The sequence below is a fragment of the Oncorhynchus nerka genome, linkage group LG12 (assembly GCF_034236695.1).
Source record: "Oncorhynchus nerka isolate Pitt River linkage group LG12, Oner_Uvic_2.0, whole genome shotgun sequence".
NCBI classification, from domain to species: domain Eukaryota; kingdom Metazoa; phylum Chordata; class Actinopteri; order Salmoniformes; family Salmonidae; genus Oncorhynchus; species Oncorhynchus nerka.
Window position 1 is genome coordinate 27,978,499 of NC_088407.1, and position 26,041 is coordinate 28,004,539.

The 26,041-nt window shown below is 42.2% G+C and overlaps 1 protein-coding gene across 1 annotated transcript in view; it reads right to left on the reverse strand.

Moving 5' to 3' along the window:
* Nucleotides 1–26,041, reverse strand: part of LOC115138075 (phospholipid-transporting ATPase ABCA1-like) — a 225,346-nt gene that overhangs the window by 80,004 nt on the left and 119,301 nt on the right. The window contains exons 29-32 of the mRNA XM_029674482.2: nt 25,753–25,892; nt 21,056–21,183; nt 13,882–13,983; nt 12,569–12,758 (exon numbers count right to left, since the gene is read on the reverse strand). Coding sequence (XP_029530342.2) covers nt 12,569–12,758; nt 13,882–13,983; nt 21,056–21,183; nt 25,753–25,892 — 560 coding nt within the window. The remainder of the gene's footprint in view (nt 1–12,568; nt 12,759–13,881; nt 13,984–21,055; nt 21,184–25,752; nt 25,893–26,041) is intronic.

Below are 26,041 nucleotides of genomic sequence, written 5' to 3' on the forward strand. Positions count from 1 at the left end.
AACCGGGCCTCTTTCCAGAGCTACAACCTGAAGATCACTGATGTCAACATGATTCAACCTTTTTTCCCCAGAGTTCCCAATTGTCTTGAAAGCACCATAAATCCAAAGAATGCCAGACTTTGATGACAGAATTTGCCCACGAAGGACCACCGCACCAACTTCCTGTTCAAGTGAGCACAGCACAACAAGGTGAGTCCAAAAATGTCTTGTTTGCTGCTGCATACATTATGTAATATGCCAAGGAGATATGTATACTGTAGCTAATAAAGTAATACTAAGTGTATGTTGTGTAGAAAGCTGTTAGTAGCCCATGTGCCTCACCCTAATAATTTGGTCTATTTTCACCTCTTGATTTTGCCAACTGTTCTGACTTGGTGGTGCACATGTAGCCTATAACCTGTTTTTGAGAAATGTAATCTTTGAATATTGTAACGTTAAGAGTTTTCATTGTCTGCTAATATGCCCCCTTTATTTATTACACGTTCTGACTTGGTGTACATAAAGAACACTGTAAGAACGGCCCATGTTCTGAATTTTGTTGCTGTAAATTTCAAAAGTGCTGAACTTTTGACTACATCTGTCCAAGCTTCCTCATTAATGTCTTATTGGAAATTACAGATTGCCTTGTATCCGCTTGTTGTCCCCTTATTCCATGGTTTGTACATCTCAATTGTCAGTATAAACTACATTTGTTTAAGCAAGTCAGCCATGTCAGCTATATAAATGAGGCTGAATGAACTGTTTCGCTGCCAGACAAGGCTCCGCTGATAGCCAGGTGTAGCAGTGGTCAGGTGTTGGGACTCTGCGTTGGGAGAGCTTTATGCAGGCCCTAACAGTTTGTGGGCACCAGTAGTCAACGTTATAGTGTAATTCATGTATTGTTTAGTGTAGTGGCTTTGCTGGCATGCATCCCACATAAACATTTTTTTTGCACCACCAAGATTTACATGCTAAAATCGCCACTGGCTATTTGTAAATACAGGGAACTAAAGTGATGGATTGCGACTCAAATTTTATCTTGTTGGCTGGAAATGGCAAGGAATGTTGGTATACTTGCAGCAGCACGTGGATATGTGTGTGTGCATACTTGCATGTTTTGAGTACCTTCGCTCGCACACCGCACAACAGCTATTGGTTTGAAGAAAATCTACTGACAACACCTCACCTTGCTGGGTGGATCAACATCCGACATTAGGCTATGTTCAAAATAACACAAACATAAGCTGCTGGGGTCTTTTCCCTGTGTTTGTGAGAGACATTTCCATATTTACAAGTCAACACTGTAGATATACTATCAGCGGCAGAGCCTGGTTTTACTCCCAAAAAAACGAAAACAAATTACTGAGCCTCATTCCACCATCTGCCTCATCTCGTGACCTCACAACCTTTTCACTTTTGTTTTCCAAGACGCCTTTCCTTGTTGAACGAACCGGTACGGACAGGTCATTTAACACTAAAATGGATCTTGGGGGTAAAAGCCAAAATAAAACATCAACAGTAATCTCTTGAAGCAAAGATGTGGCCAACCCAAATAGTTTGTTCTCTCTGCTTGAATCCAGGTTGCAGGACTTGCAAATACATTGTGTTGCTTATTTTCAGATGTTTTTACGTCATAGAGTGGCTTCGTTTGGTCAATGAGGGGTTCCGTTCCCAATAAGCTGAACTCTGATTCATATTGTTCAGGTAATACAATGGGAATTGGTCATGTTGATGCACAATATAATGACAATGCATTACCATGCCAGGACAAGTCCCGGAAGAAAAAAAGACAAAAAAGTCATTTGAAACAGGGAGGGTTGTCCTTAATCTTGTCCAATTTGTACCCCTGGCCAATTAGAAAACAGGAGTACATCAGTAGCAATGGAAGTTTTAATGTCTAGTTTTCAATGTCTCTGGTTGTCCTAATGTTTTGTGCACTAACTGTGCTTCATTCATTCAAAAAAGTGTTTGCAAGGGATTGACTAGTGGTTTTGATTCCAAGGACCACCCATATGTAAAATGTGTGCACACATAACTGTATGGCATATATTATTGTTACTATATTAAGGGTTGTTTTTGAAGGCTTCCTAAAGCATATTTCATTGAATTGGGATATAAGCATTTTCAGGAACACCCACCTCTACTCACAAAGGTGGTGAATGAAGAAAATATGCCCAACTTCAATGATTTATTTGAAAGATAATGGCGGCAAGGCTATGCAGCGGTAGCTGAGGAGAATCATTTGCAAACAGGCTGTAGTTAGAGTGGTCTCCTGATGATAAAGACATCAATTGTAATACCCAGAGCACGGCAGCTTTATCAATTCCTTTGCATGAATGGAGGCCTTTTCATCTGTGAAGGTTAAATATCGCCAATGAGAGTCAATACCTGAGATTTGGTGATAAGACTTACCGTCGCATGCCATTTCCATGGAAACAACAATTTCACACTCACTACTGTGTCTGTGAGGGCCTGTTTTATTCTCGCTTCCTTTCATTTCTGCAGTTTTTCAAGGGCATATTGGGAGGATAGCAGGGATAAAAGAAAATAAATCCACTTTAAAGGGAATATATTCTCTGTTTGTTCTGGGTTTCTGTAGGTGGGTCAGCCTGAGATACAATTAAATTCAAGCCCCCCCTAATTCAAGACTACGGCACACATGTAAGATCTATACAGTCGTGGCCAAATGTTTTGAGAATGACACCAATATTAATTTTCATAAAGTTTTCTGCTTCAGTGTCTTTAGATATTTTTGTCAGATGTTACTATGGAATACTGAAGTATAATTACAAGAATTTCATAAGTGTCAAAGGCTTTTATTCACAATTACATGAAGTTGATGCAAAGAGTCAATATTTGCAGTGTTGACTCTTCTTTTTCAAGACCTCTGCAATCCACCCTGGCATGCTGTCAATCTCCGGTGCCGTCAGAGATGGCCGCCTCGCTTCGCGTTCCTAGGAAACTATGCAGTATTTCGTTTTTTTTACGTGTTATTTCTTACATTGGTACCCCAGGTAATCTTAGGTTTTATTACATACAGTCGGAAGGAACTATTGGATATAAGAGCAACGTCAACTCACCATCATTACGATCAGGAATACGACTTTCCCCCAAGCGGATCCTCTCTTTTGCCCACCACCCAGGACAATGGATCGGATCCAAGCCGGCGAACCAAAACAACGACACTGTAAAAGGGGCAGATGAAGCACCCTTCTGGTCAGGCTCAGGAGACGGGCACATCGCGCACCGCTCCCGAGCATACTACTCGCCAATGTCCAGTCTCTTGACAACAAGATAGATGAAATCCGAGCAAGGGTAGCATTCCAGAGAGACACAAGAGACTTTAACGTTCTTTGCTTCACGGAAACATGGCTCACTCAAGACACGCTATCGGAGTCGGTACAGCCAGCTGGTTTCTTCGCGCATCGCTCCGACAGGTAACAAGCATCTTTCTGGTAAGAGGGGGTATGCCTTATGATTAACGAGAAGTGGTGTGACCATAACAACATACAGGATCTCAAGTCCTTCTGTTCCCCAGACTTAGAATTTCTCACAATCAAATGTCGACCGCATTATCTACCAAGAGAATTCTCTTCGATTATAATCACAGCCGCATGTATTCCCCCCCAAGCAGACACATCGATGGCCCTGAACGAACTTCATTTGACTCTATGTAAACTGGAAACCACATATCCTGAGGCTGCATTCATTGTAGCTGAGGATTTTAACAAGGCTAATCTGAAAACAATTCTATCAGCATATCGATTGTGCAACCAGGGCTGATAATCATTGTTTTCATTGTTATTCATTGTTATTCTATTGTTATTGTAACTTCCGCGACACATATAAGGCCCTCCCCCGCCCTCCTTTCGGAAAAGCTGACCACGACTCCATTTTGTTGCTTACAACCTATAGACAGAAACTAAAACAGGAAGCTCCCGCGCTCAGGTCTGTTCAACGCTGGTCCGACCAATCTGATTCCACGCTTCAAGATTGCTTCAATCACGTGGACTGGGATATGTTCCGCATTGCGTCAAACAACATTGACGAATACGCTGATTCGGTGAGCGAGTTTATTAGCAAGTGCATCGGCGATGTCGTACCCACAGCAACTATTAAAACATTCCCAAACCAGAAACTGTGGATTGATGGCAGCGCGAAACTGAAAGCGCAAAACTGAAAGCGCGAACCACTGCTTTTAATCAGGGCAAGGTGACCAGAAACATGACCGAATACAAACAGTGTATCTATTCCCTCCACAAGGCAATCAAACAAGCTAAGTGTCAGTATAGAGACCAAGTAGAGTCGCAATTCAAGAGGTATGTGGCAGGGTCTACAGTCAATCACGGATTACAAAAAGAAAACCAGCCCCGTCGCGGACCAGGATGTCTTGCTCCCAGACAGATGTCTTGCTCCCACTGACACGGCCCGCTACCAAAACCTGCGGACTCTCCTTCACTGCAGCCGATGTGAGTAAAACATTTAAATGTGTTAACCCTCGCAAGGCTGCAGGCCCAGACGGCATCCCCAGCCACGTCCTCAGAGCATGCGCAGACCAGCTGGCTGGTGTGTTTACGGACATATTCAATCAATCCTTATCCCAGTCTGCTGTTCCCACATGCTTCAAGAGGGCCACCATTGTTCCTGTTCCCAAGAAAGCCAAGGTAACTGAGCTAAACAACTACCGCCCCGTAGCACTCACTTCTGTCATCATGAAGTGCTTTGAGAGACTAGTCAAGGACCATTCCACCCTACCTGACACCCAAGACCCACTCCCATTTGCTTACCGCCCCAATAGGTCCACAGACGACGCAATCGCAACCACACTGCCCTAACCCATCTGGACAAGAGGAATACCTATGTGAGAATGCTGTTCATGAACTACAGCTCAGCATATAACACCATAGTACCCTCCAAACTCGTCATCAAGCTCGAGAACCTGGGTCTCAACCCCGTCCTGTGCAACTGGGTACTGGACTTCCTGACGGGCCGCCCCCAGGTGGTGTGGGTAGGTAACAACATCTCCACCCCGCTGATCCTCAACACTGGGGCCCCACAAGGGTGCGTTCTCAGCCCTCTCCTATACTCCTTGTTCACCCACGACTGCGTGGCCATGCACCTACAGGGAGGAAGTTGAGGGCCCTCGGAGTGTGGTGTCAGGAAAATAACCTCACACTCAACGTCAACAAAACAAAGCAGATGATCTTGCACTTTAGGAAACAGCAGAAGGAGCACCCCCCTATCCACATCGACGGGACAGTAGTGGAGAGGGTAGTAGGTTTTAAGTTCCTCAGCGTACACATCACAGAAAAACTGAAAAACCCACACAAGACAGCGTGGTGAAGAAGGCGCAGCAGCGCCTGTTCGACCTCAAGAGGCTGATGAAATCCGGCTTGTCACCAAAAGCACTCACAAACCTTTACAGATGCACAATCGAGAGCATCCTGCCGGGCTGTATCACCGCCTGGTACGGCAGGTGCTCCGCCCACAACTGTAAGGCTCTCCAGAGGGTAGTGAGGTCTGCACAACGCATCACCAGGGGCAAACTACCTGCCCTCCAGGACTCCTACACCACCCGATGTCACAGGAAGGCCATAAAGATCATCAAGGACAACAACAACCCGAGCCACTGCCTGTTCACCCCGCTATCATCCAGAAGGCGAGGTCAGTACAGGTGCATCAAAGCAGGGACCGAGAGACTGAAAAACAGCTTCTATCTCAAGGCCATCAGACTGTTAAACAGACATCACTAACATTGAGTGGCTGCTGCCAACATACTGACTCAATCTCTAACCACTTTAATAATAAAACATTGGATGTAATAAATGTATCACTAGTCACTTTAAACTATGCCACTTTATATAATGTTTACATACCCTACATTACTCATCTCATATGTATATACTGTACCCGATACCATCTACTGTATCTTGCCTATGCCGTACTGTACCATCACTCATTCATATATTTTTATGTACATAACCTTCATTCCCTTACACTTGTGTGTATAAGGTAGTAGTTGTGGAATTGTTAGGTTAGATTACTCGTTGGTCATTACTGCATCGTCGGAACTAGAAGCACAAGCATTTTGCTACACTCGCATTAACATCTGCTAACCATGTGTATGTGACAAATACAATTTGATTTGATTTGATTAGCTTCTCAGACACATCCTGACTGATGGCAGCCCATTCTTGCATAATCAATGCTTGGAGTTTATCAGAATTTGTGGGGTTTTGTTTGTCCACCCGCCTTGAGGATTGACCACAAGTTCTCACTGGGATTAAGGTTTGGGGAGTTTCCTGGCCATGGACCCAAAATATTGATATTTTGTTCCCCGAGCCACTTAGTGATGAATCTTTTGCCTTATGGCAAGGTGCTCCATCATGCTGGAAAAGGCATTGTCAGCCAAACTGTTCCTGGATGGTTGGGAGAAGTTGCTGGATGTGTTGGTACCATTCTTTATTCATGGCTGTGTTCTTAGGCAAAATTGTGAGTGAGCCCACTCCCTTGGCTGAGAAACAACCCCACACATGAATGGCCTCAGGATGCTTTACTGTTGGCATGACATAGGACTGATGGTAGCGCTCACCTTGTCTTCCCTGGACAAGCTTTTTTCCAGATGCCCCAAACAATCGGAAAGGGGATTCATCAGAGAAAATGACTTTACCCCCGTCCTCAGCAGTCCAATCCCTGTACCTTTTGCAGAATATCAGTCTATCCCTGATGTTTTTCCTGAAGAGAAGTGGCTTCTTTGCTGCCCTTCTTGACACCAGGCCATCCTCCAAAAGTCTTTGCCTCACTGTGCGTGCAGATGCACTCACACCTGCCTGCTGCCATTCCTGAGCAAGCTCTGTACTGGTGGTGCCCCGATCCCGCAGCTGAATCAACTTTAGGGGGCGGTCCTGGCGCTTGCTGGGCTTTCTTGGGTGCCCTGAAGCCTTCTTCACAACAATTGAACCGCTCTCCTTGAAGTTCTTGATGATTTGATAAATGGTTGATTTAGGTGCAATCTTACTGGCAGCAATATCCTTGCCTGTGAAGCCCTTCTTGTGCAAAGCCATGATGACAGCATGTGTCTCCTTGCAGGTAACCATGTTTGACAGAGGAAGAACAATGATTCCAAGCACCACCCCTCCTTTTGAAGCTTCCAATCTGTTATTCGAACTCAATCAGCATGACAGAGTGATCTGCAACCTTGTCCTTGTCAACACTCACACCTGTGTTAACGAGAGAACCACTGACATGTCAGCTGGTCCTTTTGTGTCAGGGCTGAAATGCAGTAGAATATGTTTTTGGGGGATTCAGTTCCTTTATATGGCAACGAGGGACTTTGCAATTAATTGATCACTCTTCATAACATTCTGGAGTATATGCAAATTGCCATCATACAAACTGAGGCAGCAGACTTTGTGAAAACTAATATTTGTGTCATTCTCAAAACTTTTGGCCACGACTGTATATGTTCAGTGCCTGAGTGTGTGTGTAGTGTGTGTGTGTAGTGTGTGTGTGTATGTGTGTGTGTGTGTGTGTGTGTGTGTGTGTGTGTGTGTGTGTGTGTGTGTGTGTGTGCAAGGGTGGGATTCATCCCGCGACAAGTGCATCTATCTTTATATGTTTCATGTCTGTACCTCCGTCTCCCAAATCTGAAGAGTAGTATAGCTTATTCCTCTGAACTCACAAGGGCAGATGGCGTGGAATGTTATCTTCCTTCAGAATGATGTACAAGATATGAGGGTAAAATACTGTATGAAGTAGACGTTCTCATGTCTTGCCGGTAGGAAATGTAACATTCATCCTTCTGACTTGTTCATCAGTGGTATTAATGTTCCATGCTCATTAAAGGCATGGATTATATGGTCCAACAACATCCAATGTATTCCACAAATTCCCCAAATGCCATTGAATGCTTGTGTTTGAACAACACGATGTGAAGGGAAGAAATGGCAGAAAGAGACACAATCAAAATACAGTGATCTTAAAGAACCAATGGAGAAGGAGAGAGAGACTCATGTAATGCATCCAACAGCACGTGTTAATGAGACACCTTGACAACCTCGTTGAGATCCGGAACATCCATGTGTCAGAATAAGAAAGGCCACACAAAGGGTATCCCTTTTGTCCGACAACAATCCATATCCCATAATACCGTTTTCCGACCACCACTTCAAATAGGCCCTGCTTTGTCACAGGATGTGGGGGGTACACTGTGAGGCTCGCACAAGCACAACGAGGCATTATATATCCGTCAAGGGCGGACGTCTTGTGATAGTCTTGTGATAGCTATAAATGAGCTCTTGGTAGGACGGAAGGATGGGGGAAGAGATGAGGACTGGGGATGAGCCGTGCGTCTTTAAAAAGGGTATTTTCACCAAACAGCATGGGCTCCGGTTAGGGGAAGTCATTGGCTTTCAAGGGCCTCTTACTGTCTGTCTGAGAGGACTGAGCACACACAAATGTGTTCACACTAACACACATGCATGCATACGCATTGGCATTCACACACACGCACGCACAAACATACAGGTTGGGCAGGTTGGGTTGCTAATTTCAGAATCTCAGGTGCCACCTACTGGCATTTAACCTCTAACCTGCTTCAGGGGCCCTGCTCTGTGACCTACTATGTGCTACTTCCAGCCTCTCTCATGTGTCCGTCTGACTGTCTCCGTCCGTCTGACTGTCTCCATCCGTCTGACTGTCTTCGTCCGTCTCCGTCTGACTGTCTCCGTCTGACTGTCTTCGTCCGACTGTCTTCGTCCGTCTCCGTCCGACTGTCTCCCTGTCTCCGTCCGACTGTCTCCCTGTCTCCGTCTGACTGTCAGTCTGTCTGTCTGTCTCCGTCCGACTGTCTGTCTCTGTCCGACTGTCTGTCTCTGTCCGACTGTCTGTCTCTGTGTCTGTGTCTATGTGTCTGTGTGTGTGTGTGTGTGTATGTGTGTATGTGTGTGTGTGTGTATATATAAGAGTTCCTCTTTGCCAAGATTTTGTCAAACATCCCAATTAACAATCTCTGAAAAATATTCAAAGGCTTTACAGTCAAACATCTAAATATTCATTCCAAGTTTATGCGATACAGATGTAGTGTTTTATTTTGAGCCAGTTTGCTACAGCAGGAAAATAATCCTGCAGCATGACAAAATGTGAATTATTATGTGGATTATAATTAATGGATATTTTTGTAGGAGTTGATATATTTGATACAAGGGAAAATCAAGTCTGAAATGTAAAAGTGGAAATTACAAACATCAGAAGCCTTTTTAAATCTTAAATCTCGTGCCACAGGGTGATCACATTAAGATCCTACATCTGTACTTTAGAACATGACGCCAAACAGAAAAAAACTGTCATCTCCTTCACAAGCGCCACAGAACCAAATGATTTCAGATTTGTCAGACTGTGCTTTTGGATATTTGTTTGGAAACTGTGTCAGTACTATATCCGCCTCTTAGACATTGAAGTTCCTCTAAGAACAGGAGGGGGTAAAAGAGGGGGGAAAGAAGGGTGAAAACAGAATAACTTTTCACAAACTGTCTGTGCAAGATAAAAAAAACTATGTCTGCAAATACATGTCAAAAGGCATCACACCTTTGCATAGCACTGCAGGCATAAAGTGTCACTCCTTACATCTTCTCTGACAATAATGTAAATTTATACATCCACTGTATTTGATTTATCACCCTATTTTGATCTTTGATCAACTGTTGAATGTACCATTCAGGCGGGTGACTAACTCTGTCGATCACCTATCAAATCAACCTCACGCCTCCTCACCAGTAGTGTGTTTGTCCTCAGTCTCAAGGAGTGTCCACAGATATCTCCCAGCAGGGATTTGGACAGGCACATCAAACGAGGAGTTGATTGACAAAATAGACAGGTGGTATTTCTGTCTGAGGGAAGAAAACGATGTGGCTGTCAATACAAAGCCTCCAGAATCAAAACAGTGAATGTCATGACTTCTCCATCTAGAGAATTGGGATTCGTATATGTTTGTGTCTTGAAAAGCACGACTCAAAGGACTGGTTTTAGTTTTTGTGTGTAAATGTGGGATATTGACTTTCTATTTACATGTTGCCAAGACACCAAGAAAAAAAGGAAAATAATCAGTCAATCAAACCACTGGGTACTGTATACTGACTTTCAGTGCTTTTGATCATTTGTGCCAAAACTTTATACATTATTATAACTTTTTGCGTGCCCTATAACCGGGATTGATTTAGATCATGAGTTCATTATTCAGGGGTACATTCATTCCCTTTAACTTTTTGTCATTGCAATTAAACCTTTTGCAGGAGCGGAACATATTTTCTTAGAACATTTTTTGGTTTCCTGAAACCCAGCAGAACAGAAACAGCTCATGTCAAGACATGAATGACTGTCAATGAGCCAAGCATGAACCACCCTAGAATGTAACAAAAAGCATTATGTATACATAGACATTTCCCTCTGGTCCTGTAATGGACTATAATCTACCATCTTTATGATAGATTTGTTTCCAAGATCACTTGGCACACTCAGACTCTCATCTCACATACCTCAAATAATAACCCATAATGCACTGGCAGAGAACAAACCTTGTGTAAACACCAAAAGCCATTTCCAATAAAAGTTAGAATGCACCTGTCCATCAATGTCTAGCTTTTTCATTACCATTCAAGATATTGGAGCCATGGAAAGGCATTTCCCCTTCAAGTCAATGTTCTGTGATTGAGTGGACCGGCGGCCATATTGAGTGGACCGATAACCCACGCGATGACTGCTTCCGTCTATCCAGTCAAATTGAAATGGTCTGAGGAGCTTTGTCCATTCTAGTAATTCTCTTTCTACACTGCAGTGCACAAAATGTGGTGAGTAGTTAATTCAATGAGAAAGTGTGTAGCGGTTATGATATGAAGGTTTGGCTTGGGAAGGTTTTTCCCATGGTCACAGACAGCTGATGTGTTGTGCACTGAAGCACATAAGCGTAGGAAAAGGGGAGAGGAGGACAGTGCGTAGATGCGAGAAGGAAATATTCAATGAGCAAAATGATCATGCTGTTTGTATGGGGCTGCTATGAAAGTGAACTGTGTTTGCGTGTGATCAGGTGTGTATTCATTGTACCGATTCTATTGAAAAACGGAACAAAGCAGGGATATGCATCAGCTAGATGCAGGCAAGAGTGTGCAAGGCAGTATTGAATGTGACACTGTCTGTCACCTTGATTACAATTTTTTTCTCTCGACCTGTGTTGAAAACTTTAATTCATATGCTAGTTTGTAGTAACCTCATGATGGGTATAGGAAAAATGTGAGTATCATGTAGTAGCCTAAGCCTATTGATGTTATATTGAGCTGTGTGAATGGAATATGAATGACAGTCATCCCTCACTGACCGACACTGACTGCAGCTATTTACTTAAGTGACTATGACTTAAGAAGATTGTTGAGTTCACTTCACCATGTTGATTTAATTGAATTAGTGTTTTTTATGAAGAGAGAAATTTTAAATAACTAAATTGATTTACATTAAAGAAATGTAAGTATACCTTACTCAAAAAAAAACAGCATTTGTATTACTCATACAAAGGAAGTAAATAACTTCAGTTATTTAAGTTCCCTAACTTAATTTTTTTGAGGTAATCAGTTTCCCCAGAACTTATCCGGTTTTCCAGTGTATGTTTGGAGCAATCGATTCAGGCCATGTAATGGTTCTAGGGGGAAAGAGCCCCAAGCCCGGTGACCATGAGGACCTCCCATCGATCCCAGCCAGGATTAAGAATCCAGGGGTCAGCTCAGGAACATTGGCCATGTATGTTGATAGGGTAATAACTTATAAAACATTGCCATTGAGTTCCAGGTGACAGACAAAGCTCAGGTCTTGGACATTATAGGAGGGGGGTGGACATCAGCAAGCTCAGTGCTAACCTGTACCTGCTCTCCAAGGGTTGGTCTAAGAGAGGTCGGAGTTCACGGGTTGCCAAATAAAGAGTGATGAGACGCATTATCTCAACATACATTTTTGTCTTAAGACCAGCCATAATGCTATTGTGGAAGACATGAGACAACAGTAACATTGACGTGATAAAGCAATGTCCAAACTCACTGGATACATGTTCCCATACGGGCATATATTGTGTTGGATATGAATACTCTTGTTGACCCTTGTAATATACGTAGTAACTATGGTTAATGATCATAATGTTGGATTAAATTGATTGATGGGTAAGGTGTATATATTACAATGGGGAGACAGAACATTCAATCAGTATTACCCCTAGAAAGAGGGTTACCTTGGGAAACATGCGTTCACAACAGAAACATCTGAGGGCAAGATAACTTCAGTTTCAAACCCCTGCATTGCCATTGCAGGACACTAGAGACATAACACACTGAACCAACTATGTTACACCTCACACCCCTTTGAGCTCCTCCTCACTGCACCAATTTTGTCTGGGGTTGGAAGCCTGCCCTTTTGAGCTGGCAGAGCTAAAGCTTAGGAATTCATTCGGGGAGCTAACACAAGACTTCAGGTCCAACGCAGGTTGCCAGATCAGCACACAATTGTAAATCGTTATGTTACAGGGAGACCTGGGGTTGCCATATTGTGGACTAACCTGAGGGGGAGGCAGCCCACCGGCTCCAGGTGGGCAATCTGGCAACATGGTGGTCTTTTGAGGAGTGCTGCACTGGCAGTTAGGGGAAGGGTTGGCCATGCTCCAGTTTCCGTTGACGAAGATGTTGCTGATAGAGGGATCCACTGTGGGAGTGAACCACTTAGAATCATTCGGGACACATGGGAGATTTCTGGAGAAAAGGGGGGGAAAAAACGATGATAATGATGATGAAACATGAGAATCCATTTGCTAAGCTTCATAGGAAACCAGCATAATTCAATAAAGAACACACCCGAATAGGAAAAATGGTACTTCGGCAGAGGAATTCTCAGCAGTTATCCTCAGAAAGACATGCCATTCTCATACAATACCTGTTTAGGTCAAGCTAAACATAGATAATAAATCATGTTAACAACACAGCTACAGCATACAAGTCTCCTTATCTAAAACATGGAGGTAATGTAGCATGTTTCAATAGGGAAGCAGAACAGCTTGATAAAGCATGCTGAACCTGATCAGGCTTGACAGAGAGGAGATAAAACAAGGCAAATCTACACAATACAAACATCATTCACCTCTGGGAACCCCAGAACAAATGAATATAAAATAAATGGTGGTATATAAGATAGAATGAAGCCGTGAATAATGTATTATGTTTATTCATGTCTTATACGATACATTGTAAATGCCTTCAGTCGTATGCAATTCATATTTGAAGAATCTTATTCCATGGTTGGATTAAATCAATGATTTACTTTACCGCATGGATTTTGTGTTAGAACATGTACGATTAAAACCGAACTTTGTCTCTCAAAGAATTATCCTCCATGAGATATTCAACTTCAGATTCAGTCAAAACACCCTTTTTATAAAAACATGCCAATGGGACATATGTCGACCTACTTCCAAAGCAACCAGCCTCAGCTTTAGATTTGGTCAAAACAACATGTTTATTGACTTATTTAGGTGAACAATGTGCCAATAGGGGAGATGTTTGCCCAATTTCAAATCGACCCTTGGCCCCCACCCAAAATGCACTTGAGGAGATCTGAAGGAATGACAGACAAGAAAACAATGTGGGAACATTGACACCAAGCATATCAGAAGGTATCCAATCCTTTCGAATGTTCAGGAGTCTTATGGCTTAGGGATAGTAGCTGTTTAGAAGCCTCTTGTACTTCCTGGACAATGTAGCTATTGTCATGCTGTGCAAGAACATTTGAAACAGGAGAAACACTGCAAACAAAACAAATGTAGTAATAATCTGTGGATTGAGGGACAGGTGTGTTAAAATGGCCGCTGGTCATACTTACGGTATCGGGTTGTTGGCCATGCAGCGAGTCCCAAACCCAGGATTATTCACCAAAGAGTCCGCCACCCGAGCAACCTCGGTGTTATTTGGCGGTCCATCATTGCTGTAATGAAATTGGACCTTGTTAGCTAGACTCCAACACTATCCCTTACAGGCGGGCTAGTTATCGACATAATCCAAGGTGATCGTCTAATCATTTAATTGCCCAACCATCTTGGATTTACAAAACATCCCCAGTCCTCACAATAACAAACAGACTGTGCACATATTCAGAGAATGTGGAAACAGAACATTTTGAAAGGTGCAAACTGCAATTTCTACATTCCTCCAACCACATCCCTTAGAGTAATAGGAAACCAAGTGGTGGGGCTGCCATTGACTGAAAAACTAATTTAGCATTGTGGCTTTAAGAGCTGAATGTTAGGCAAAAGTTCAGGCTCAAAGCCCTTGGATCATGACCTGACCAACTGTTTATCCTGGTGGAACTTTGGGAGTTTCAATTACTGGACCAGATACTGTAACCGGGGGTGATCAAGCACGCTATAGCATTGATTAGTTCACTGAGGGCATGGCCCACAGAATCAACAAAGATGAAGAGAATGGGTATAATGTATCCATCTCTAGATAGAGAAATTGGCCAAAAGGAAATGAGACCAACAGGAGTGTTTTTTTTGTGCTTTTGGATTTAAAGTAGTGCATGATGCCCAGCTAACATGGAACCAGATTTAGTTTAATAAAGGATGAATGAAGAATCGTTGTATGGCCCTGGAATTTTGTTGAGAACATTACATTTCCAAATGTATACACACCACTGAGCACACATGGGTGAGAAAAGCTCTTGGCATTCTGACTGAATAGAGCACATGTCAACATAACATAAACTCTGTGTGTATATGTGTGTGTGTGTGTGTGTGTGTGTGTGTGTGTGTGTGTGTGTGTGTGTGTGTGTGTGTGTGTGTGTGTGTGTGTGTGTGTGTGTGTGTGTGTGTGAGTGTGTGTGTGAGTGCGTGCGTGCGTGCGTGCGTGCGTGCGTGCGTGCGTGCGTGCGTGCGTGCGAGAGAGAGAGTGCACGCGCCTGCATGCTTGCGTGTGAGAGTTTGTGTGTGTGTGCATCAGAGCACGCTATTGTATATATGTGCCTGGAAGAAAAACAGGCCGCTACAATCAATGTATACACAATCTCTGCTCTTTGTCTCGAGTGTACCTTGGCGCTGTGAAAACAGCGTTTTATAAAGATCATGGCTAGGGTCCAGCTGTAGTCACTGCTGGCCAATGGGATTAATACAATGTTCATAGGCTCATTTATCTCTCATGAAGGTCAACCTATAATTTCCGCCACCATAAGCGAGGAGTCCAATCGAAGTGGCTGATTGTAAAAATGGATTTTGCTCAGCCATCTGTTTTAACATTAACAATAGCTGGGTCTGCTTCCCAAATGGCACCCTATTCCCGATATATTGTACTAGTTTTGACCAGGGCCTGTAGGGCACTGGTAAAAAGAAGTGCACTATAAAGGGAATAGGATGCCATTTGGGAAGCACTCTTATTCAAAGTAACAAGACTATTGGGGGGATCAAAACGAGCAGAGACACACTGGAACTAATCTTAGGTTGAATCTTAGATATATCTACAAAAAGGGAAAATCCTAGAGGTAATAGTCTATTTAGATACAATGCAGATCTGAGTGTTGAAATACTAATTTGGGAAATAAAATAGGCTTAATGTTCCCGGAAGGAAATGTGATGCGTTTCCTTGAGTGTAAAATAAAAATGGTTACTTCCTCAGAATGCTTTGGTGGAAAGGATGGTTTTGATTAGCATAGCCTCCACTCTCCCGGTAAAGGAAAATCAGTCAGGTGGAGGAACTTTGTGAAACATCACAGAGTAACAGAGTAGAGAATAGTCTGATTAAACATGCAACCCCCTCATTTCAACTCCCCTAATATCTGAGACAGCATTGTATGGATATTACATGTTATAGGTATGAAGTCCTAAGACAATTTTGTCAATGGGACAATTGTGTTTGAATCTAATAGTGTCATCAATGTATGACCATACCTATTCATATGAATGTAGTATCAGGACAACTTCTTTTTGAAACCAATCTTTTTAGCCTGCATTTGAATCTGGATTTTTTTTGCCACATTTCCCAGGCACGTTTGGTTGACATTGACTAATTGAGCTTGTATGAATTATGCATATCTTCTCTGTCTCAGCCTGGTATGGCTTTCCAGCTTAAGACTTCACAAAGAGAAGTGTCTTAAAATTATTCAGGGGAGAAGACAATATGCAGTAATTGACCACAGAGAATGTCAGAGAAGAGAAAGAACTTCAGCTTGCTAATGATGTGACACATAACCAGGCTAGATTCTGGTCGGTCTGATGAGTTCTGCATATTTAATGTGGCGTAACACTTGCAGTTAAAACTCGCTGCCTTTAGTCTAACTTTGACGAAGAAGGTGAAGCTCTACCTGTGATTTCCATAGCAACATGCTAGAGCCTGATATTGTCTGTTTAAAAGCCCAGTGCAGTCAAAAATCTGTTTTGCCCATATTTTCTGTATCATATTGTAAAACACCTGATGAAACTAATATTGTAAAAGTGTGAACAAGTTTGATCAGTGTTATTCCTGATATTTGCTGGTTGAAAGTACAATCTAATCAGCAGGTTTGCATGGGGGCGTGTTTCGGCTGTCCATGTTGACATCACCATGTGGTTAATTGGTTTATAGATGCTAATAACAGCTAGTTTTCAGTTTTCCCCTCCCCACTCAGACCACTCCCAGACACTCCTAGAAATATTCTTCCTTTAAGATAAAAAGCTATTTTTTGCCCATTTTAACGGAACACTATTACAGCAACGTACTTAATTGTTACCCAGAAATGATTTGATATTGCTATAAAAATGGCTGCATTTGGCCTTTAAACTGTCCAATGGGATCAATCTATTACAATGCAATGATCTCCCCTGGATAAAATAAGCAAACCTCAATAGAATATCAATGAGCGGGAGCAGGGAATCCAATAAGATTCATCGTCACTGCAGCGGTTGGATACTCCATGAAATATTCAACATGTTTTTCACATTATTTCAACGTTTTTCGGGATGTATTTCGAAAGCAAACCCTGAAACGCAGAACAAGAAGTTCTCAAAGAAAATGTACAGGTGGTGAACTTTCACAGAAGACATCTGTGTTACTGTAAGTTTTAAAACAGGCTTGTCGATATGCTATGTATAGAATGTATATGTTGTCCATAATAGGACACATATGGAATCAACACAAAAAAGTGTTAAACATTTCAAAATAGATTTTATATTTCAGATTCTTCAAAGTAGCCACTCTTTGCCTTGATGACAGCTTAGCACACTCTTGGCATTCTCTCAACCAGCTTCACCTGGAATGCTTTTCCTCGAAGGAGTTTCCACATACAGTGGGGCAAAAAAGTATTTAGTCAGCCATCAATTGTGCAAGTTCTCCAACTTAAAAAGATGAGAGACGCCTGTAATTTTCATCATAGGTACACTTCAACTATGACAGACAAAATGAGAAAACAAAATCCAGAAATTTACATTGTAGGATTTTTAATGAATTTATTTGAAATTATGGTGGAAAATAAGTATTTGGTCACCTACAAACAAGCAAGATTTCTGGCTCTCACAGACCTGTAACTTATTCTTTAAGAGGCTCCTCTGTCCTCAAATCGCTACCTGTATTAATGGCACCTGTTTGAACTTGTTATCAGTATAAAAGACACCTGTCCACGACCTCAAACAGTCACACTCCAAACTCCACTATGGCCAAGACCAAAGAGCTGTCAAAGGACACCAGAAACAAAATTGTAGACCTGCACCAGGCTGGGAAGACTGAATCTGTAATAGGTAAGCAGCTTGGTTTGAAGGAATCAACTGTGGGAGCAATTATTAGGAAAGGGAAGACATACAAGACCACTGATAATCTCCCTCGATCTGGGGCTCCACGCAAGCTCTCACCCCGTGGGGTCAAAATGATCACAAGAACAGTGAGCAAAAATCCCAGAACCACACTGGGGGACCTAGTGAATGACCTGCAGAGAGCTGGGACCAAAGTAACAAAGCCTACCATCAGTAACACACTACGCCGCCAGGGACTCAAATCCTGCAGTGCCAGACGTGTCCCCCTGCTTAAGCCAGTACATGTCCAGGCCCGTCTGAAGTTTTCTAGAGAGCGTTTGGATGATCCAGAAGAAGATTGGGAGAATGTGATATGGTCAGATGAAACCAAAATATAATTTTTTGGTAAAACTCAACTCGTCGTGTTTGGAGGACAAAGAATGCTGAGTTGCATCCAAAGAACACCATACCTACTGTGAAGCATGGGACCAGGACGACTGAACCGTGTAAAGGAAATAATGAATGGGGCCATGTATCGTGAGATTTTGAGTGAAAACCTCCTTCCATCAGCAAGGGCATTGAAGATGAAACGTGGTTGGGTCTTTCAGCATGACAATGATCCCAAACACACCGCCCGGGCAACAAAGGAGTGGCTTCGTAAGAAGCATTTCCAGGTCCTGGAGTGGCCTAGCCAGTCTCCAGATCTCAACCCCATAGAAAATCTTTGGAGGGAGTTGAAAGTCTGTGTTGCCCAGCAACAGCCCCAAAACATCACTGCTCTAGAGGAGATCTGCATGGAGGAATGGGCCAAAATACCAGCAATAGTGTGTGAAACCTTGTGAAGACTTACAGAAAACGTTTGACCTCTGTCATTGCCAACAAAGGGTATGTGGAAGGACCACCAGAGGGCAGGCTGGGCTCATGGATAGTAGCACAACAAGTCATGGAAGAAAAGGTAACCAGAGGCAATTAAGCACAGCTGACGGTACTAATGACATACTCTCCTTCCCCTATAAGAGAGTGAATGGAACCAGCAGAGAGGGAGGGGAAAACTATCTCTGGAAGATGGCCACCGAGAGAGAGGAGCTATCCTGGAAGAACCACTAAGACGGTGACAAGCCCGTGACTTTTGGTTGTAGTTTAATGATAAGCCTATTGTGTTCCGGTTTCATCCGGAGAAGAAGATGTATGTTTTTTTCCCTAGAAGATTTTCATTGATTATGTTGGACTGTTTGTGTTGACTAAATGCCCTCAATAGAGAACTGTGTTCAATCAAGTAAACCTACTCCTGACTCGTTTATTCCACCTTCCCGCTTTAGAGTGACGCCCAATTACTTGGTCCGCTCACAGGTATATAACAAAGTATTGAGATAAACTTTTGTTATTGACCAAATACTTATTTTCCACCATAATTTGCAAATACATTCATAAAAAAATCCTACAATGTGATTTTCTGGATTTTATTTTCCTAATTTTGTCTGTCATAGTTGAAGTGTACCTATGATGAAAATTACAGGCCTCTCTCATCTTTTTAAATGGGAGAAGTTGCACAATTGGTGGCTGACTAAGTACTTTTTTGCCCCACTGTATGCTGAGCACATATTGGCTGCTTTTTTTCATTCTGCGGTCAAACTCATCCCTAACCATCTCAATTGGGTTAAGGTCAGTGCGTCATAGTGGGAACAACACATGCGGAGCTCATCCGTTCACCTACTCTGCGTCACACAAAGACACGGCAGTTGGAAACCAGCAATTCAACCATGAAGGTCTGTTTCACGCAGTCTCCTAGGAACAGTTGATGTTGAGATGTGTCTGTTACTTGAACTCAGTGAAGCATTTATTTGGTCTGCAATTTCTGAGGCTGGTATCTCTAATAAACGTATCCTCTGCAGCAGAGGTAATTCTGGGTCTTCCTTTCCTGTGTTGGTCCTCATGAGAGCTAGTTTCATCATAGCGCTTGATGGTTTTTGTGACGGCACTTGAAGAAACAAGTTCTTGAAATGTCCCGTATTGACTGATCTTCATGTCTTCAAGTAATGATGGACTGTTGTTTCTCTTTGCTTATTTGAACTGTTCTTGCCATAATATGGACTTAGTTATTTTATCAAATATTGGTATCTTCTGTATACCACCTCTAGCTTGTCAGAACACAACCGATTGGCTCAAACGGAAGAAATTACAGAAATCTACTTTTATCAAGGCACACTTGTTAATTGAAATGCTTTCCAGGTGACAACATGAAGCTGGTTGAGAGAATGCTAAGAGTGTGCAAAGCTGTCATCAAGACAAAGGGTGGCTACTTTGAAGAATCTCAAATATAAAATATATTTTTTATTTGTTTCACACTTTTTTGGTTACTACATGATTCCATATGTGCTATTTCATAGTTTTGATGTATTCACTATTATTCTACAATGAGGAAAATAGTACAAATAAAGACAAACCCTTGAATGAGTAGGTGTGACCAAACTTTTGACTGGTACTCTATGTACTGTACTACCTCAATTACCTCGTACCCCTGCACATTGACTCGGTACTGGTACCCCGTGTATATAGCCAAGTTATCGTTCCTCATTATGTATTTATTCCTCATGTTATTATTTTTCTATATTTTTCTCTCTGCATTGTTGGAAAGGACCAGTAAGTGAGCATTTCACTGTTAGTTTACGAAGCATGTGACAAATAAATTGTGATTTGATGTTAGAAAAGAAAGTGTGTATGTCCCGTATGGCACCCTATTCCCTATGGAGTGCACTACTTTAGACCAGGACCTTTTCTGGTAAAAAAAAAAAAAAGAAAGTAGTGCCTTATATTGTGAATAGGGTGCTATTTGGGGCACACAGTAAGATTAATTATTTAGTATGCCATTGCAGACTCAACCATGGAAGGAAAGGACTAGCCAGGTACTAGGCCTTTATGTGCTTCAGACAACTTCTCTGACAATCAATGTCATGATGACATACAGTATGGGGTTGATATGACGGCGATAGTCAGAAGAGTTGGCTGAAGCATAAACACTTAGAGACCAGACCTGGAATTAATGGAGTGCCTAATTTAGGGGAAAGTAATCAAAACAATTATTACCTCCAAACATTGGAACTAGAAGCGATCTGCAGTATCAGCTACAGTATGTGGTTTCTGCATTCACATTAACAGTATGCTCTTTGTTCATAACAGTACAGTAAGAACTACTTTACATCTTTTAAGAAAGATTTTATACCTGTCCCGCTGCGTTCGTGACATTTATACATATTCAATACAAATATCAACATGTTCATCTGAGAGCATGACGTTTCAGTGGCTCACCTGTAGAATGTCGTTTGGGGCAGTCCATACATCCAAGGCTGCAACTCCAGGTTGGGGTACTCCGCAAAAGGCGGGACGATGACGGAGAAGATGAGAGACAGGCAGACGAAGACAGCTGGCAGAATCACCTGTGTGACATAGATATGATATCAGAATCAGTTGCAAAATGACGCTTCTTTGCGCGTGGCCTATTTTAGGTAATCTCATCTAATAGGGGGATATCTAAAATAATAGTGTGTGTTACGGCACCACTTTCACCAGCCAACCAAATGAACAGAGCATATTCCCCATAGAACTAGAAGAGGGATGTTTCATGTGTATGACCGAGGCTCCCTCAGGCTGCATCAGTGTTATTACACAATCCAATTAGTAAATGCTGCTAGTGACAATTTGTCTTTGCACTTGTCATGTGCTTTCACTCAGATTGGAAATGTGTACTGCACTGCACTGAATAAGCATCATTCAAATTAAGTACAGTGCATTCAGAAAGTTTTCAGACCCCTCGACTTCTTCCACATTTTGTTACGTTACATTGTTTAAAAAACTAAGCTGTAACGTAACAAAATGTGAAAAAAGGGGTCTGAATACTTTCCGAATGCACTGTATCATTGCCACAAATCTATTAACCGTGCTTGCGTGTGTGTGTGTGTGTGTGTGTGTGTGTGTGTGTGTGTGTGTGTGTGTGTGTGTGCGTGTGCGTCCGTGCCAGTGCCTGTGTGTGCCGGCTTGCGTAGTTGTGGAAGAGATGGGTGGGGAGAGTAATTCAACATTTCTACCACTACAGTAGTTACATCATCCTACCCCCATCATCAGCCCCAACCCCCACCCGATCTCTGTTACACTCCACAATGATAGGGATGCAAGTAATAAGACATGAGACCAAAACTTTTTATTATGCTCACCGTGAACTTGTTATGGCTGCCATGCATGTGTAAGGAGTTTTATTAAACACTTTCAAACATCATCAATCGTCACCCACTTCGCTTCATTCTCTTTTCCACCATCGAAGCTCACTGCCACAATTTCCTCCCTTTCTCTCCCTCGTGGAAATGTTCCCTTTTCATTTCCGTTCTCGGAGCTGACTAAAAGTCAAAGACAGAATGCACAATATCTCTTTAATCACTTGTACCGCTAGGTACTCCACTGAAGAGAGATGTTTGCTCAACTTGATTAATTGCATGCTCTGCAATTGCCGGAACCCATTCAAACAGTACAATACATTGGAAAAATGCTATGTAAATGAGTTCTATGTAAATGCAGGCACCGGAGAACTAATAGTCCGCGTTTACTGAAAAGCGGCTTAATGAGACAATATGTAAGATGGAGGACAACAGAACACACACTCTGACTGTAATTGTGTGTGGCAGCTTGTAGTAGTTCTTCTGCAAACACCCCGCAAACAATGGAGAAAAGTCATTACGTTCACAATGTCAATGCACTCTATAGACTGAGTTTAGCAGCACACACTCAAGTTTGGTGAAACAACGAGTCTGATCTTTCTAAATGGGTACAATACAAACACCAAAACACAAATATTGTGTTTTGTGATTCACTGTAAAATGGCATTTCATTTGAGGGCAGACTGGCTTGTTGGCATAATACATTTGTTTTTGTGAATCAACTAGTGCAAAGCTGTCATCAAGGCAAAGGATGGCTACTTTGAAGAATATCAAATATCAAATATATTTAGATTTTCTTAAGACATTTTTGGTAACTACATGATTCCATATGTGTCATTTCATAGTTTTGATGTTTAAACTATCATCATACAATGTAGAAAATAGTAAAAATATAGAAATGAATGAGTAGGTGTCCAAACTTTTGACTGGTACTGTACAGTATATGATATTCCTATAGTGTTCTATTTCATTCTATTCCATCAACAGGGATTTTGATAATCATCATAATCATGACACCTTGGTCTCAATCCAGACCGGTGTGGAATCAATGTAGAACAACGTAAGTAATATGTATTGCACTCTCCATATTATGTATCTGACCTGGGTTGTCAAGATGATGCTACAGTATATACTGTACGATGTTGATCATTAAAGGCTAATTGACAGGAAATAACAATGACTCGCGATAATAAATTAGACTAATTCACAAGTGCTAATAACAGAGACTCACTGCAATACACAGACTAATTTGCTGACTAATAAGAAGAAATTGATGGAACATTTCAGAACACCACAGAAAGCTACTTCAGGGGTCAAGTTTAAGGGTGTAATTTTGTTGCCATTGGTTACATATCTGAGAAGTCAAAGAGCAGCTCAGACCATCAATTAACTTTAATTATCCGAGTAAACCACAGGATAATAGCGAAACGGTAGAACAAAGAGACTGGAAGGTCAATGTCGTAGGAGTCTACAAAAACAAGACTGTCCTTTCATTTCCCTGTGAGTATGATGCCCCCAACATTGACATGACATAAATCACATTTCAATGAAACTGTCCAAGTAAAAATTACAACATATGCTGAGTCATGGGTCTGGTTTCCCGCATTCAATGTTTCTTGTTTTTTTTAAGACGATTGTTCCTCAAGTGCAATGTTAATACCAATTGTCTGGCATAACACACAAAAGTGTCACTAGATATCACTTCACTTTGCCGCAAAATATCGGCTTTGTTCAAATTACACATTCACTCTTGGGAATGGCCAGCATCTCTTGGGGTGCACTGCAACAACATAGTTGAATTTTTATGAGGGGCTTGATTCACGAACCCCCCCCCCCCCCCCATTTTGAATCAAGCACGATACTTCCTGCCACAAGTAGCTTTCCCAAAAGGCATCGCATTCAATCCCATGTACACACGCCGAGCTTCGATTCAGTCAACTTCGCTCACCCGACACAACCAATGAGCTTGCCTCCCCACCACCTCCACGAGCGTCCATCCCCTGACTTTCGTCCCCATAAATCACTTCCCTTTGAGTCTCACACCATCATCTCTTTTGAATTCCCCACCGGCTCTGCTTGAAGAGATGCTCTTCACAATCAGCTGACAATGGGAGGTGTTTACATGATGGTCAGGCCCTTTTGTCAGTCCTGCAAGTGACATGAATGGGGGAGAAGAGAGGAGGAAGGAGGGAGGAGAGTAGCCCTGAAACAGTCTGCATCCCAATATTTCGTAGGGAACAACTTTTTCCACTAGAGCTCAAAATGAAACATATGGCAATATATCGGGAATAGGGTGCATTTTGGGAATCACTAACACTCCACACACACACACACACACACACACTTCACCAAACCTCCCCTCGCTAACGCAACAGAGCGACGTCCGGGATTGACAGTGACTAATGGTGGGATCAGTATTACAGAGTTACAGGAGGAAGTGTGTTCTAGAACACGGCAGGTGGTAGGTTTACACACGGGCAAGTGGAAGGAGCGGAGTGGTGCACTTTATGATTACGATGCCTTTGGAGTGTAATTAACTCAATGTCGTGGTATCATTCATCGCTGATGGGGTTACACCACGTCTATACACGTGTTGTGAATAAAGATTTTCATCTTTGTGATTAATAAGGGAGCAGAGCTCAAAATGATTGAGAAAAAGAACAACACATTCTCAGGTTGTAAGTCAACAATTGTGTATCATCTCTGATGAAAGAGAAATTGAAGGTGTCATGTAAATAGATAACCGTGTATTGGTTCTGACTGGAAATTAAAATGACCCACAAAACGATAGAGACACACACTTAATAGGCTAATAGCAACCTGTCAGCCAGCTAATTGTTATGATAATCTTATCTGATACATAACTCATTAAACCACATCATTAGCATACTCGCAAATTAGGGAAAAAAACTCAAAACAAATCAGACAGTTCTCTGACTTTCAGGATCCTATGAATTTAAAGTGGAAACCGTTGTGGTGGGGAGACAAAGTTCACAGGGCTGGTGTGTGTGTGTGTGTGTGTGTGTGTGTGTGTGTGTGTGTGTGTGTGTGTGTGTGTGTGTGTGTGTGTGTGTGTGTGTGTGTGTGTGTGTGTGTGTGTGTGTGTGTACGTGTGCGCGCGTGTGTGTTTACATTACAGAGCATCTCTCAAAGTTGTGACGACCTCCGTCTCCTTGGCAACAGCTAGAGACTGACAAAATTCTTCAGATGAGATCAAATCTCCACTACCCTTAAGAAACTGATCATGCATTCTAGGTGTGTTGCATACACAGATATATATATATATATATATATTGGTACTGAGCATTCAAATGTGTGTTTTCCCCTAAAACAAGTTCTCTCATTAGCTCATTTAATTTCTCCTCCACAGATTCATTGGTTGGAAGTATTATCACATCCATTTATAAAACTACTTCCCTCCCACAGTGTAACCAATTTTTTACAATGTAAATTATTTTTTCATGACAGTACAACACTAAATTGTATAATTAAGCAATAAGGCATGGGGGGTATATGGCCAATATACCACAACCAAGGACTGTTCTTAGGCACAATGCATCGTGGAGTGCCTGGACACAGCCATTAGCCGTGGTATATTGGCCATATACTACAATCCCCAGAGATGCCTTATTGCTGTTATTAACTGGTTACCAAAGTAAAAACAGCAGTAAAAATAACTGTTTTGTCATACCCGTGGTATACGGCTACCACGGCTGTCAGCCAATCAGCATTCAGGGCTCGAACCACCCAGTTTATAACAGGGCATAGAGAACTATGGGGGTTATGTGTGGTCATTACCTGAGCAATGAGGCCTTTGCGGCTCCTGCGTGCGTGGTGAAAGCGTTTAATGAAGAGGGCCAGGAACTGTCTCCGGATCAGTTCCCATCCCGTGATCACACTGGAGCCCTTTCCATTCACATTGGCCACTCTCTCCACATCTACAATGGAAGGCATACAAAATGTCTGTATTACTACAGTGCGCTTTCTGTAGAATAGGATTGTATGAAGTGAATTGATAACAATCTGTTAGGCTCTTGGGTTTGTAGGAAGTGAATACAAATGATTTAGCTTCTCCCATGGCGTAAAA